The following is a 13,796-nucleotide window of genomic DNA, read 5'->3' as shown; positions in this document are numbered from 1 at the left end:
CCATCACATAATTATTTTCTATCTTCTTTGCAGGCCTGAGTCCGAATTTATCCAAGATGTTGTGAATGAGATGAAAAAATTGAGTTCTAAATCCTCAAGCATTACTAAAAAAATCATAGGAATAGAATCTACTCTGGTGGAACTTATCCCTTCGTATTTAAGTCTTGAGAATGATATTCGCATGATAGGGATTTATGGTATGGGGGGTTTGGGAAAAACAACTCTTGCTAGAGTTGTTTATGATAAATTTCGTAGTGAATTTGAAGGTTCTAACTTTATTGCTAATGTTAGGGAAGATTCAAAAAGCCACAATTTACCTAGGTTACAATAGCAGCTTCTTACAGACATTTTGAAGGAAAGAAATATACTTTTAAGTAATGTTTATGATGGAGTTGACAAAATCAAGAAAAGGTTATGTCATAAAAAAATTATACTTGTCATAGATGATGTTGACCATGTGGACCAATTACAAAAATTGGCTGGAGGGCATGACTAGTTTGGATTGGGAAGTAAGATCATTATAACAACTAGAGATGAACATTTGTTAATCCAACATAAAGTGTGTAAAAGATATAATCCAAATGGATTAAATAATGATGATGCTTTACAACTTTTTTGTTTGAAAGCCTTTGAAAATGAGCAATCCAAAAAAGAGTATATGCAACTCTCCCAAGAAGTTGTGAAATGTGCTAATCACCTTCCATTAGCTCTTGTTACTTTGGGTTCCTTTTTGGTTGGAAGAACAAGAGAAGAATGGCAAAGTGCATTGCACTATTTTAAAAACACTGAAGGAGAAATATTTAAGATACTAAAAATTAGTTGCGATAGACTAGAGGAAATGTGGAAGAAAATATTCTTAGATATTGCATGTTTCTTCAGACATTGGAACAAAAATGAAGTAATACATATATTAGAGAATTGTGGTTTTAATGCAAGAATTGGTATAAGTGTTCTTGTGGAAAAATCTCTCCTATCCATGGACGACAACGAACATTTGGGGATGCATGATCTACTACAAGAAATGGGTGAAAAAATTGTTCGTTTTGAATCAAAGGGAAAGCTTGAAAAGCAAAGTAGGATGTGGCTTAATGATGACTTGCTTCATGTATTGAAGGACAATATGGTAAGAAAAATGACAAAGCTATAATTTATTTCAGTGAATAGGATTGAGTAGGTATAGTAACATAATTTTGTTCAATAAATTAGTTCTTTAAAATAAAATTCCAATAGGTAAGTGATTACCTAAGTATTTATTTAATGAAATTAAGAATAAAACATTCATTTACCACGCTAATATATTTTCAATGATGATTTCTTATATTTTGAAAACAATAATATCTTTTGATTTTGCAAATCACTAATCCTTTGCTTTTGAAATCTTAGGCAACAAAAGCAATTGAAGCCATAGTCGTTCATTACAAGAGAAATGATTTCAAATTTGAAGAATTTCTTGAAGTGTTATCTAAGATGTCTAATGTTAGATTGATGATAGTTCATTACGAGAGAAACGATTTCAAATTTGAAGAATTTGTTGAAGTGTTATCAAAGATGTCTAATGTTAGATTGATGATAATTAATCGGATCTAACACGTCTGTTTTCCTAATGACCGAAGTCATCTTGATGTTCCTAATAAGCTAAGACATCTTTCATGGAGATTATGTCCTTCAAAATGTTTGTCATCCAATTCCCAACCAATGGAGCTTGTTCATCTTGAATTACAGTACAGCCGTTTGAAATATCTTTGGCAAGGAGTAATGGTAATTTTGTTCTTTTAACTTCCTTTCTATTATTTATTATTTCTCTTTTCTTTAAGTGTAGCTACAAATACAAATACGCTTCCAGTCCGGTGTATTTGAGCTTCCTCCTTTCATTTATAAAGCTATTTTAATTTAGGGTAAATTTCACTAATTACCCCTGAGGTTTGGGCAAATACCAAAGAGGTCCAGAAGTTTTCAAAACTAACCCTTTCAGTCCTTTAAGGCCAAACGGACCTAACACCGTTATTTAACTTTTACTTTCCCAAATCAAAAAAAAAAAAAAAAAAAAAAAAAAACTTTTACTTTCTCTGTTTCACACTCACTCAAAACCTTTCTTCTCTCATCCCTCTTTCTTCTCACTCTCTCTGAATCCTTCATCCCTCTTCCAATCTTGCTTCTCAATCTTTCTGACTGCCTTAACTCTCTTGTCCCTTTCTTCTCTCTCGTGGTTGCGACGGCTCTGTGGTGTGGGTAAGCAGCATTCATGGGTTTCGGTGTGGATCAGTGTTGGTTCTCTTGGTCTTTGGGCAACGTCATGCTGTGGGTAAACGGTGTTTGCGAGTTTCGGTGATGGTTCTTGTGGTCTTTCGGCGGCGTCGTGCTGTGGGTTAGCAGTGGTTCGTGGGTTTTGGTGCGAATTTTGGTTTGGGTTATTTGTGGGTCGGCGATGGAGGTTGTGGATTTTGGTTTGGATTGGTTGTGGGTCGGTGATGGAGGTTTGTGATTTTAGTTTGGGTCGACGGCTGAGGTGTGGATTTTGGTGATGGAGTAAGCAGTGTTTGTGAATTTGAGAAGATGTTTTGGGTTTTTGGTTAAGAGAGGTTTTGATTTATTGGGTTTGGTTTTGGGATTAGGATTTTGAGTTGAGAGGCTGATTTTTTTTTTTTTTTTTGTCACAATTCTTGATGGATTTGTGATTTTTGTTGTGTGTTTTCCGTTTTGATTGTTGGATTCATTCAAGCATTTTCTTTCCCTATTTGTTTACTGAGAAAGTTACAGGGGAGTTTCTATTTTTATCAGTCAAGAAAGAGGAGGTAGATAGAGAAAGGGATGAGAGGAGAGGTTAACGGCATTAGGTCCGTTTGGACTTCAAGGATTGAAAGGGTTAGTTTTGAAAACTTCTGGACCTCTTTGGTATTTGCCCAAACCTCAGGGGTAATTAGTGAAATTTACCCTTTAATTTAAAAGAATTCTTTACTTATTAAATTAATTTCTACGTTTAATGGAACTCTTTTTTTTTTTTTTTTTTTTTTTAACAACTTTCATCCAAGTTAAAGTTCATTGATCATAGTAATTCCTTCAGCCTTATTAGGACACCTGACTTTTCAGGTGTTCCGATACTAGAGAAACTAAACCTTTCTGGGTGCAGTCAATTGGTTGAGATCCACCCATCTATTGGGCAACTCAGCAAGCTTAGGTATTTACATTTGCAATACTGTGAATCTCTTACTGATCTTCCCAACATGTCTACTGAAATGCAGTCCCTTACGGTTCTTGACCCTTTTTTTTGCTCAAAATTCAATTCGTTTCCAAAATTTATATGAATTATGAAAAGCCTATCGAAACTCAATTTGGGTCGAACTGCTATCAAGGAAGTAGCATCCTCATCAATCGAGTGTTTGACTGCCCTTACTTTATTAGATCTAAGTTTCTGTATATATCTCGAATGTCTTCCTAGCAACATGCATAATTTGAGGTCACTTGAAAAACTCAGTCTTTACTATTGCTCAAAACTATAATCTTTGCCAAGGCTTCCATCAACCATAAGAGTTGTAGATGCTATTTGTTGTCATTCCCTAAAATGGTCACTAGCGCGGGTCAAACTGAATAGCTGGTCAAAACCTCTCTCCCAGTGGCTTCTGTATGGTGAGAGCAACAGTCAAGTGGAATTTACAATATTGTTCCATTACCTACAGGTAATCTCTTCTCTCTCTCTCTCTCTCTTGAATTGTTAATAATAACAATTAACAATAGTTGTGTTTTGGATACAAGATGGACTCCTTTCTCGTAAAACCGTTTATGGAACTTCTTCCAAAAGGGAAGAGGATGGATCAAGAACTGAATTTCTGATCATTTTTCCATCATGTTTGATTCAAACAGAGAGGAATTCAATAAGCATAGAGCTGCCTTCAAATTGGTATGATAGTAAATGGATAGGATTTGCTCTTAGGGCATCAGTATACCTATCAAGTATTAGAATATTGGAATCATGTGTTATTAGAGCTCAGGTGATAGCCCTTGGTGATATGCCTCAAAATCACGGGGCCTTTGAACTTTTTACAACCTTGATACGATTTGGAAACGGTATTTGCCTATTGTATTTGTCTCGTGATGAGTGGTTTGCTACCCTTGGGAAAGGTAAATGCAATCAGATTAAGGTTATATTTGAGTCCGAGCAAAATACCATTTATGCGAAAGAATGTGGGGTCAGTTTGATATACGAGCAAGATGTGGACACGTTCAACCAAACAAATACACAATGTTTGATTGAAAGCTTTGGGGAAGAAGTACACATCTATAAATTAATTGGTAATGACCATCTCAAACATCCTTCCCATTAATGTCTAAACATATTCTATCTTATTTTCTTTCTAACTATACCTCTGGTTTTGTCATTGGCAAGTAAGTCAAGTCATTTTTCTTTTTCTTCTTTTGGCTCACCATGCGCAAGCAATCCCAATCACCCTACACTTTTTGAGTTCCTTAAAATTAAACTTAAACTATTATTATTATCATACTAACTCAGGTTTTCATATATATGCAGTTGGTGATGATGATAAAAATGAACTTTAAGGATTTTGCTAAGGTAGATGGCTTTGTCCTATTATGGCATCCCATTTGTAACTGTTCAAGTATTATGCTAATTTTCATATTCACCTTGTGTAGTGCTAGCAAAAATAAGAGAAATTTTCATCATAAATTTTTGAAACTTGAAAACTAGAGATTGCATGGTACTTCCTTCTCTACCATATCTATACTTGATTATTGATGAGTGATTTTTTTTTTTTTTTTTTAATTATAGTATCATACTATAACTCAATTTTTCACATATATGCACATGATAACAATTGATGTCTCTAGAAGATGACGCTTATGTCCTACTTATACTTTGACTAGTAGCTAAATAGCCAAGATTTTCATAGCTTGAATTTCAATTCAGGCCTCTACTACTAGATGTGCATAAGCATTTCTGTCAGTATGGCTGTTTTTTTTTTTTTTTTAATAGATAAAAATCCTGGCATGTTGTATTGAATTTATAAATGGTTTCAGTTATAATGATTTGGAAATGTATTCAAGTGAGATATCATTGTATCTTGTTTCATAGTGACAGTAGAGTGGGGTCTTTTCTTTTCTTTTTTAAAGGGGTTCTAGTTCGTATCAGTTATTATGATTTCCATAGATGACATTCAATTAAGCCTACTATTATTGGATGGTATACAAGCTATACTTTCAGGTAACTTTGCACAATTCTCTTGTATAGTGATTTTGAGTTAATGTCTATGTGAGTATGAGTTGTGAATTTTGGAGACGTTTAGAAGCTACTACTTTTTATCAATCAAGCTAAATGATCAGCTAAGGATTAATGCAGTCTTCAGTCTAGAATATTTCCTTGCAATTAATAAGTTAACAAACACTGTTGGAAGCTTCAAACAAGTGCACCCTTGATGTAATCTTCTTTGATTATTTCTGGCATTTCTCTAGTTGATTGTTATGGCCTAACCAATATATTGTTAATATCTTTCTTCAAATTAAATAAGCATATCAAGCCAATGTAGAATTCGTGATTCTTCCTTGATATTGCTAAAGGAATCTGCTAAAAACATATAGAAACTGATGTCAATCTTGGAGCATATTATCTGTTGTATACTCAAAAGTCCTTTGAATTGGATGTAGAGACAGGGACTATTGTATAAGCATTTCTGCTTGCTCATGAAACAAATTTCACTAATTGGTAGAAGCAAGTTATTATAGTACAAAAAATTCTTCCTTTCTACATAATTGTTCACCCACCCCACCCCTCCATTTTCTTCTTCTTCTTACTACAATTTACCATGTTTATGCTCAAATTGATTGTAAAGCTTGAATATTCTAAATCCTATAACTATTTCAGACCGGAACAACTGGTCTCCCATCTATATTTGGTTAAAATTGGTGGAAATTGAGACGTACTAGGCTTGTAGACTAAACTAGTTTGGAATGCATAGTCGGGTTTTTATTGATGTTACAGGTGTTAAAAGCCAGAGAGAGGACAATTGAGAGAGATTCTTGTAGCAGATAACAAAATAGAGATAGAAATTTGTGTTTGTTTTGAAAAATAAAAATGATCTTATAATTCCTTGGTCTATCTTTATATCAAAATTATGCTACAATATAAATGATATTATTATGGTGGAATGTAAATAATGATTAATATCTTGTTAACAGTGGTCCCTTTCTATTCTCATTCTCAATTTCGTCATATCCGTACAACCCTATTTTGCATGTAAGTGGAAGAGAGAACAAAAGTATAACACAAAAGGGTTACATAGTCCCGGAGCAATGGTCCAGGCTCTCACTTAAGGGATAGACCTAATGGAGGTACTCATGTGTGGAGCCCACCCCTTATGTGAGAGCTCAGAGCACTACTCCGGGACTCTGTAAGTATTCTCCTAACCCAAATAGAAAAATTTTCCTAACCCAAACAGAAAACGAAACACATCAAAAATAAGAAAATGATCACATACCCTGTGGTTGGGCTGCTTCTTCTTCTTCTTCTTCTTCTTGTGGGGCTGGAGGTGGAGGTGGGGGTTGGGGTTGGTGACGTTGTCTGCGTGTATATAGATCAGCGCTTTGGAAGAACACATTTTGACAAAGGTTACATTCGACATGATAATAAGCATGTGCGACCGTGTTATGGTCGCGGAAATCATTCAAGCTGTTAAAAGAACATCCGATGACAATTACAGCAAGTAAATTCATTGTTTTTGTTGTTCTCCATAATCTTCAGTGGGAGGAGAGCTTTTTTATTTGCTGGACTCTAGAGTCTAGAGAGTGAGAAAGGAGAGAAAAGTAAAGTACTTTTTCTTTGCTCAATTAAGGTTGTGACAGTAAGTTCTATGGCTTGGGTAGGATTAAAAATGCACATTTCCACTTAACGACATAGACATAGACATATATATATATATATATATATATATATATATATATATATATATAAAAGATCTTACTAATGTGCGTCCTTAGAGCATTAGCAATGGGGAATGCTAATGCCAAATGTAAGGGATATTTGGCATTTCAAACCCCAAAATGTATTGCATTAGGAAATGTTATTGCTAAGTATTGCAAATTTTTTTGCAATAGTGCTACAGTGCAATTCTATTTTTAGAATTGCATTGTAACACATTTCTAAAAAAAAAAACTAATATTTTATTGTGATAGTGATTGGGAGAAAGAATAAATGATGATGATTGAGGGAAATATTATTTTATTATGTAAATATATTATTTTAATGAGTAGAATAGGAAAATAAAAGTTTGGGATGCTAGAAGTATTGTAAAATGGGATGGTATAATTGATAAAGTAGCTTTTTGAGATGGTAAAATAAAATAGAATAGCATTTCCTGGTGCTAATGCTCTAAGGACACACAATAGTATACTACTTTTAAAAAAAGTTTTATCGGAAAAAAGTTTTATCGGGAATTAAAAAAATTTTGACAACTTTTTCAATTTTCGATAAATTTTTTCCAAAACGAATTTGATAACCGGATCCATATATATATATATATATATCACTTCTAGTATGTATGTAAACTGTAAACATACGGAGAGAGGCGGTTAGATGGGACTACCACTACCAGATGCTCCATCAGGACCCTGTAGAGTGTGATATAGATTGGTAATAAAGGCTAATCTTTTATTTTTATTGAAGTATGTAAAAGTTGGCTTTTAGTTTTAGGCCTGATTCGTATTGAATTTTTTCCTCCAATCCTTTTGTTGTTGAAAAATTTAGTCACACCAGGAGAGAGAAATAGGGAAGCCCACCTACTGGCTAGAGATTCAGAATTTTGCTACCAGGATTTGGATTAGAGGAAGAGGAACGTCCAAGCTTCTTCCTTCATGAACAACTTTCACTGGATTTACACTAGTTTTAATGAAAAAGCCATCTTTTGTTGGTTCTATGAAAAGAGAAAAAAAGTTGTAATAAAAATTGTACCTGAAAAAAATGGAGTTTAAGAATGCGTTTGAGATTGCTTTGTTAATTCAATAAGTTTAGACACATTACAAATTTCACAGTTGTATGAGATGAAATTGTAATTGGTGTAAAATGAAAATGATGTTAATTTTTTTGATAAGTAAAAATGAAAATGATGTTAATGATAATCTCATATAATAGTTACGTTGCAATAATCACAATTTGTCACCTCATATGTGAAAAAATCATATTGAGTGTGAATTTTTGTGTGTTCGTACTAGTAGTTATCCACCACAACTTTTTAGTATTACTAGTGATGTTGATCAATATACTCAACTATTACCTTAATTCTCAAAAGTTCAAGTGATAGCCCTACATAAATGGCATACTTGTGATGCCCCATGTCTATAATCCATGTCATATTTCTTGGCATACATGTCATATTTCTATTAAGGATTGAAACCTACTACTCCAAACATAACTTTGTCCAAAAAAATATTGTTACCCTGATTCCCATTGAGTTAGGTGGAGTCCAATTAGATCGTTTTCTATACAGACCACAGTCGAGAGCTCAAGAGAAAGCATTAGTAAATAAAGTGAAGGGAAATCGATAAGGTTCAACTAGGATAAACAAGAATCTAAAGTGAGAATGGTGAACACTCTATAACAGTTAGCTTTCATTGGTCCAAAATACATGAATTGCACCTACATCCTACTACTAAGAGTATGTTATCCAATTAACTGATGAGGTACTAAACACAGAAGAGATCTGCATTCCTTACATTACAAGAGAATCAAGAGATCCCTCACCAGTAATAGCAGAAATATTTCCGTCCACTAGCTGCAATGTAAGGACAAATCAAGCCCAGGGCAAGGCTATTAGGTTACAAGCCTTCCTCGCCACCATTAAGGAATCTGCCAAACAGGAAGAAGCAAACTAATCCAATGAGCAATAAGAGCATTTAGGATAATTAATACACTGTTAAAGCATGAATATTAACATGTAAAAACATTCTTTTGAATAGAAGCAAATTACTCAATGGCCAGCCCATGAACTCTTATCTCAAATTACTCTTCCTCTCTTCCCATAAGAGTGACTGAAGGGTGAGTTCAAAACCCACTATATACACTTATAACATAACGATTCACAATCAATGTGTTATGTGTCATCCATGATAATAAATATAATTTGACTAAGTAAATAAATAAACAAAATAAAATTTTAAAATAGTATTATTATTATTTTAAATTTGAGATTTGACCCACAAAAGGTCTGGAATTTGTAGGGATTTATGAGATAATGGGATGACGGGGTAATTTGATTGTTTGGTTATTAAAAGAGAATAGAAGCAAGGCCAAAGTTAGGTCTTCTGGGGCAACTCATCCATTAGGCAAGCTAATCAAGACACAATTCCATCAGTAAAGTAGAAAACTATAGAAGGAGCTAGGCAACCAGACATGAACACAAAGATGTTCCGAAATTGAAAGTGTTAGCACATGTAATAGAGGAAACTGTGAAAAAGCATTTCATATTTTAGACTGCATCCCAAGCCAGCCTTGTAAGTTGTTAGCTCATGATAGAGGAAACTGTAAAAATTGAAAAGATAATTTCATATTTCACACTGCAACTTAATCCAGCCTTGTAAACAATTTCCTTTTTCTTTTTTACATATAGCCTTGTAAACAAATCCATGTAAAGGTATCAGACTTATGAGTCCCATATATAACTTTGAGTGCCTATTATTCTTTACAGTATTACAGCCATCCACTGTACCTTACAAGCTCAATGAAACAACAACCTCGTTCAAATAAGTTCATTAAATAGGGATCAGTTCCTTTCATTTAGAAATAATGACAAAAAGAAAGGAGGGGTGTTAAAAAAGGAAAAAGAAAACGACTATTTAATGAGAGACACAGAGAGAGAGAGAAGAAGAAGAAGAAGAAGAAGAAGAAGAAGAACCAAGAAACAAAAAAGAATGTTTGACCATGGAAAAATCATTTCAACGTTATATCAGATACATGGTGTGGACTATCAAATGGATTTAAAGCACATATACCATAAAAATGTTAAGGAATGCTAGGATTTACTAAAGGTCATGACTTCTACAGATAAACACCTGAGAAGATAACATTGGCATCAGAACCTATTAATATTTAGAAATATTAGAATAGAAGAGAGAAAAGCAGTTAAATAAGAGTGGTAACCTAATGATCCATTATAGGTTGAAGTACAAGGCCTTAATGATATATGCATCCCATAATTAATGCAAGGAAATAGTATATTAATTAAATAATAACAAAGCTCGATTAAGGATCCCATCTCTCTTAGTGAGGGAATGAATAATCTTTTCTAAGTTTAGGGGTACTGCCAAAGAAATATTAAAGGCCATAACGCAGCTTGTACTACAAAGCCTCTGATGTTGGCAGTTTAATACTTAATAGTGATACATGTCCAGTAAGGTTAAATGAATTACAAGGGACATTTTCCACTTACAGGAATGAAACCAAATCCCAAATCCAACTCCCTAATGCTGATGACTCCCAGGACCACAAGGTATTGATTGAATCGCAGCATATACCAAAATAATTCCACAGAAATCCCATGTATAATGAAAAATCTAGAATGAATTAAGAACTCATCAAACAACTATACACAGGAATGTATCTTTTTACATAATAAGGAGAGTAAAAAAACTCAACAGGCGAAGCATGTTGATCCTTTGCAATTTTGCTTAATACATCAAAATCAAAGTCCAGTAAAAATATCACGGATTAAGCATTGCATCTGCATTAGTCATAACTACTCTTCTTTAGCGCTGCTAGTATTGTCACTATCATCAAGAGAATTAATTTGAAAATAAAACCAATTAGCTCTAGCTCAAATGACAGTTCCTCCTCCCTTTATAAGGGGATGGAGGGTAAGCTTGTGGGTTCAAGACCCAAGGGGTGCTTGTGTAACTAACCAATTAAAAAACTGACCAAAAGCCATATTGTCACTTTGAATTATAGTATAGCCAAGGCCAAATGCATCAAGGCTGTGGCCTTACAGGGTCAAAGTCAAAGTGGCAAGTGTAGCATGGACAGAAAGGCAAACACGGCAAAGAATTGAGGTCTGGTGGTCTTGGTGAGTCATAAGGCCAAGGCTAGGAACCCAAAGAACATTTTGTTATACCATATTAAGTGAGATAAAAAAATAAAAAATAAAAAAAACATTGACCACTAAATGACACAACAAGAAGCAAATGTTGCTAGCAACAAAACATTGACCACTAGAAGAACATTTATGTTGTAGAATTTCTCAAAGCTCTCACAGTTGTAAATCATTTCATGCATGAAGAGGGTTTGCTAGGCAACAGAACTCATTAATAAATTTCACATCGTAAAGAAAACAGGATCATTTGCTCCCTTTTACAAAGAAATTGAGAGGTTAGACCACAACATATTACAGCTACACCACAAAGTCTCAGAATTTCAAGTCTTTAAACTTCAATCAACCAGAAGTAGCACAAAATGGTTAAAGTCCATAGTTTAAGAAGTAGAAAACCCCAAAATTCATTTTTCCTCAACAATCCCAAAACAAATTTCACTAAACAAATTCAATTCATTCAACCCACATGAGGTAATATACACATTCAAAAAACTAACTCACATACCTAGAACACACAAACTAAGCATTACATTGCAGCACAAGTGTTTATCCAAAAATAAATCAATCTCAAAAAATCCAAATTTAAAAGGGTCACCGCACCTCAAACTTTCAAGAGCTGCATTTTGTTCGAAAACGCGATGGCAATCCAATCAGGCACGGCGGCGGACCACTGCAGCTGATTAATCTCCGACCCGGCAGAGTACACCGACATAGGATCAATCCCATTGGGTCCCGCCACAGTCGGGAGCTCCCAAATCAGAGCCTGAGTATCATCCCCAGCCGAACAAATATGCCTGGGACTCTGAGGCGCCCAGGAAATCGCATTCACACTACCCTTATGTCTCTCCAGCTCCGCCACCGGCATCGTCGGCGACCGGATATCCAAAATCACAACCTTGTTACTATCCATCAGAATCGTCGCCATGTACCTCAAGTCCTGCTTGTTCCACGCCAATCTCAGCAGCGGCGTATCGGGCTGAGGACTCTCGTAGATGATCGTCGAGTGCTCCTTATCTCTCAGATCGAAAATCCTCACCGAGCCGTCGGCCGAAACCGAAGCGAAAACCCTAGCCTCCCCCCACGCAATGTCGTAAACCTCCTTATCGTGCGCAATCAGCTGAGTCTCGACGACGCAGCGCTCAATATCCCAGACCGTACAGGTCGTGTCGATGCTACAAGTCCCGATTCGCTTCGGCTCGACCTCGTTCCAATCGAACGAAGTGAGCGGAGCGCAGAACTCGGAGGTCTTGCTGTTGTTGAGAACACAGAGGGGCTCGATCGAGTGGTCGCGGAGGTCCCAGAGGCGGATGAAGTCGCCGGAGGAGGCGAGGAGGTTAGGGTTAGGGTTAGGGTTCGAGGGAGAAGAAGACGACGACGTGGCGGTCGGGTGGAACATGAGCTTCGTCGGCGGGTACGGGTGGTCAAAGGAGAGAGAAGGGTGGAGAGGCTTGAGAGAGAGAGTCTCCGGGTCGAAGCTGAGGATGTCGACCCGGTTGTTGTAGGTCTCGATGAAGCTGCCGACGGCGATGCGGTAGTGGTGGGACCGAGTTGGCGACGGAGAGATCGCTAGGGAGTAGAGTGGGTATGGGGCCTCGTGGGTTATCGAGTTTTGTTGGTGTTGGGATTCTTGAGTTGAATTCTCCATTACTAGTACTACTACTGTTCTTTTTTCTTTTTCTTTTTGGGATTCTGTTTTCTGGGGAATTTGTTTTCTTGGGAAAATCAGGAATGTGGGGGAATGTTGGTGGGGAGAGGATTTTGGGGAATTTTTTTTTTTTTTTTTGGGGGGGGGGGCGGTGGTTGAGAATTCTGTTTTCTGGGATTTTTCAGGTAAAGTGGAATTCAGTGGAAGTAGTGATGTTTGTTGTGGGGGGAAAGGGGAACGAACGACGTCGTTTATGTTTGGTAACTGTGGGCGTGCGGGGGGTTGGTAGTTGGTTGGTTGGCTGGCGGGTTGTTTGACTTTGGTCTTTGACTGTTCCCACCACCACATGAGAGTTGGGATTGATTGACTTCTGGTCTTCACTACTAAAAATCTCTTTACTAGTTTACTTATTATAGATCTTCCGACAAATAATCTACCACCATGTATGATATATTCATCAACACAATCTTTACCGCAACTTTCTCACTGATAAATTAGTAGATTCTAAAGATGTGAGAAAAAAAATTAGTTACAGTCTGTCACATAAAAAAAAATTTGTAGTAAAAATTGTGATTTTATTTGTAATATTAGAAAAATTCACTTTTACCAAACATACCTATAACCGTAATGTTTTTATTAAACCCACAACTTATAGCCAAAGTTTAAATTGTATGTATATTCATGTTATCTAGTATAAATTCTACCCCTCTAGTCTTGGAAACCTTTTAATTTGTAAGAGTTACACTTTTTCCTAAAAGGAATGTGCTAAGAATATTACAAAACTTTTACAAACAGACGTGCCACACTCTTCTTAAGAATGTGTTTGTTTAGAGGTGAAATATAGTAAATAGAAAACTTTGAAGAGAAAATGGGAAGAAATTTTTTTTTTTGAAATGTGTTTAGTTGGGTGGAGAGGAAAGAAAATAAATTGTGATATCTAGATATTTTCTCATTGAGCCCACTAAAAAGTTTTCTCCCCAAAATGGGGAGAAAACTGAGAGGGGGATTTCACCCCCAACATGTTGGCTTTTTTTTTTTCTTTGATTTTTTCTTTCTTTGTTGACGTGTTGGCT

At 35.7% G+C, this 13,796-nt stretch overlaps 2 protein-coding genes across 3 annotated transcripts in view; one reads left to right on the top strand and one right to left on the bottom strand.

The window, feature by feature from the left end:
* Positions 1-4,978, top strand: part of LOC126698260 (disease resistance protein Roq1-like) — a 45,077-nt gene extending 40,099 nt beyond the window's left edge. The window contains exon 8 of the mRNA XM_050395366.1: positions 4,565-4,978. The gene's annotated coding sequence lies outside the window, so the exon portion shown is untranslated. The remainder of the gene's footprint in view (positions 1-4,564) is intronic.
* LOC126698261 (protein TRANSPARENT TESTA GLABRA 1) overlaps positions 1-12,969 on the bottom strand; it is a 67,786-nt gene extending 54,817 nt beyond the window's left edge. The window contains exons 1-2 of one of the 2 annotated variants that reach the window (XM_050395368.1): positions 11,679-12,957; positions 8,570-8,845 (exon numbers count right to left, since the gene is read on the bottom strand). In XM_050395368.1, coding sequence (XP_050251325.1) covers positions 11,680-12,723 — 1,044 coding nt within the window. In that variant the 5' untranslated portion in view covers positions 12,724-12,957 and the 3' untranslated portion in view covers positions 8,570-8,845; position 11,679. Of the gene's footprint in view, positions 1-8,569; positions 8,846-11,678 lie in introns of those variants that run through there. The other variant, XM_050395369.1, reaches the window with a different exon arrangement.
* Between the last annotated feature and the right edge of the window lie 827 nt (positions 12,970-13,796).

The sequence above is a fragment of the Quercus robur genome, chromosome 9 (genome assembly GCF_932294415.1).
Source record: "Quercus robur chromosome 9, dhQueRobu3.1, whole genome shotgun sequence".
NCBI classification, from domain to species: Eukaryota; Viridiplantae; Streptophyta; class Magnoliopsida; order Fagales; family Fagaceae; genus Quercus; species Quercus robur.
This window is presented reverse-complemented; position numbering and strand designations above follow the sequence as displayed.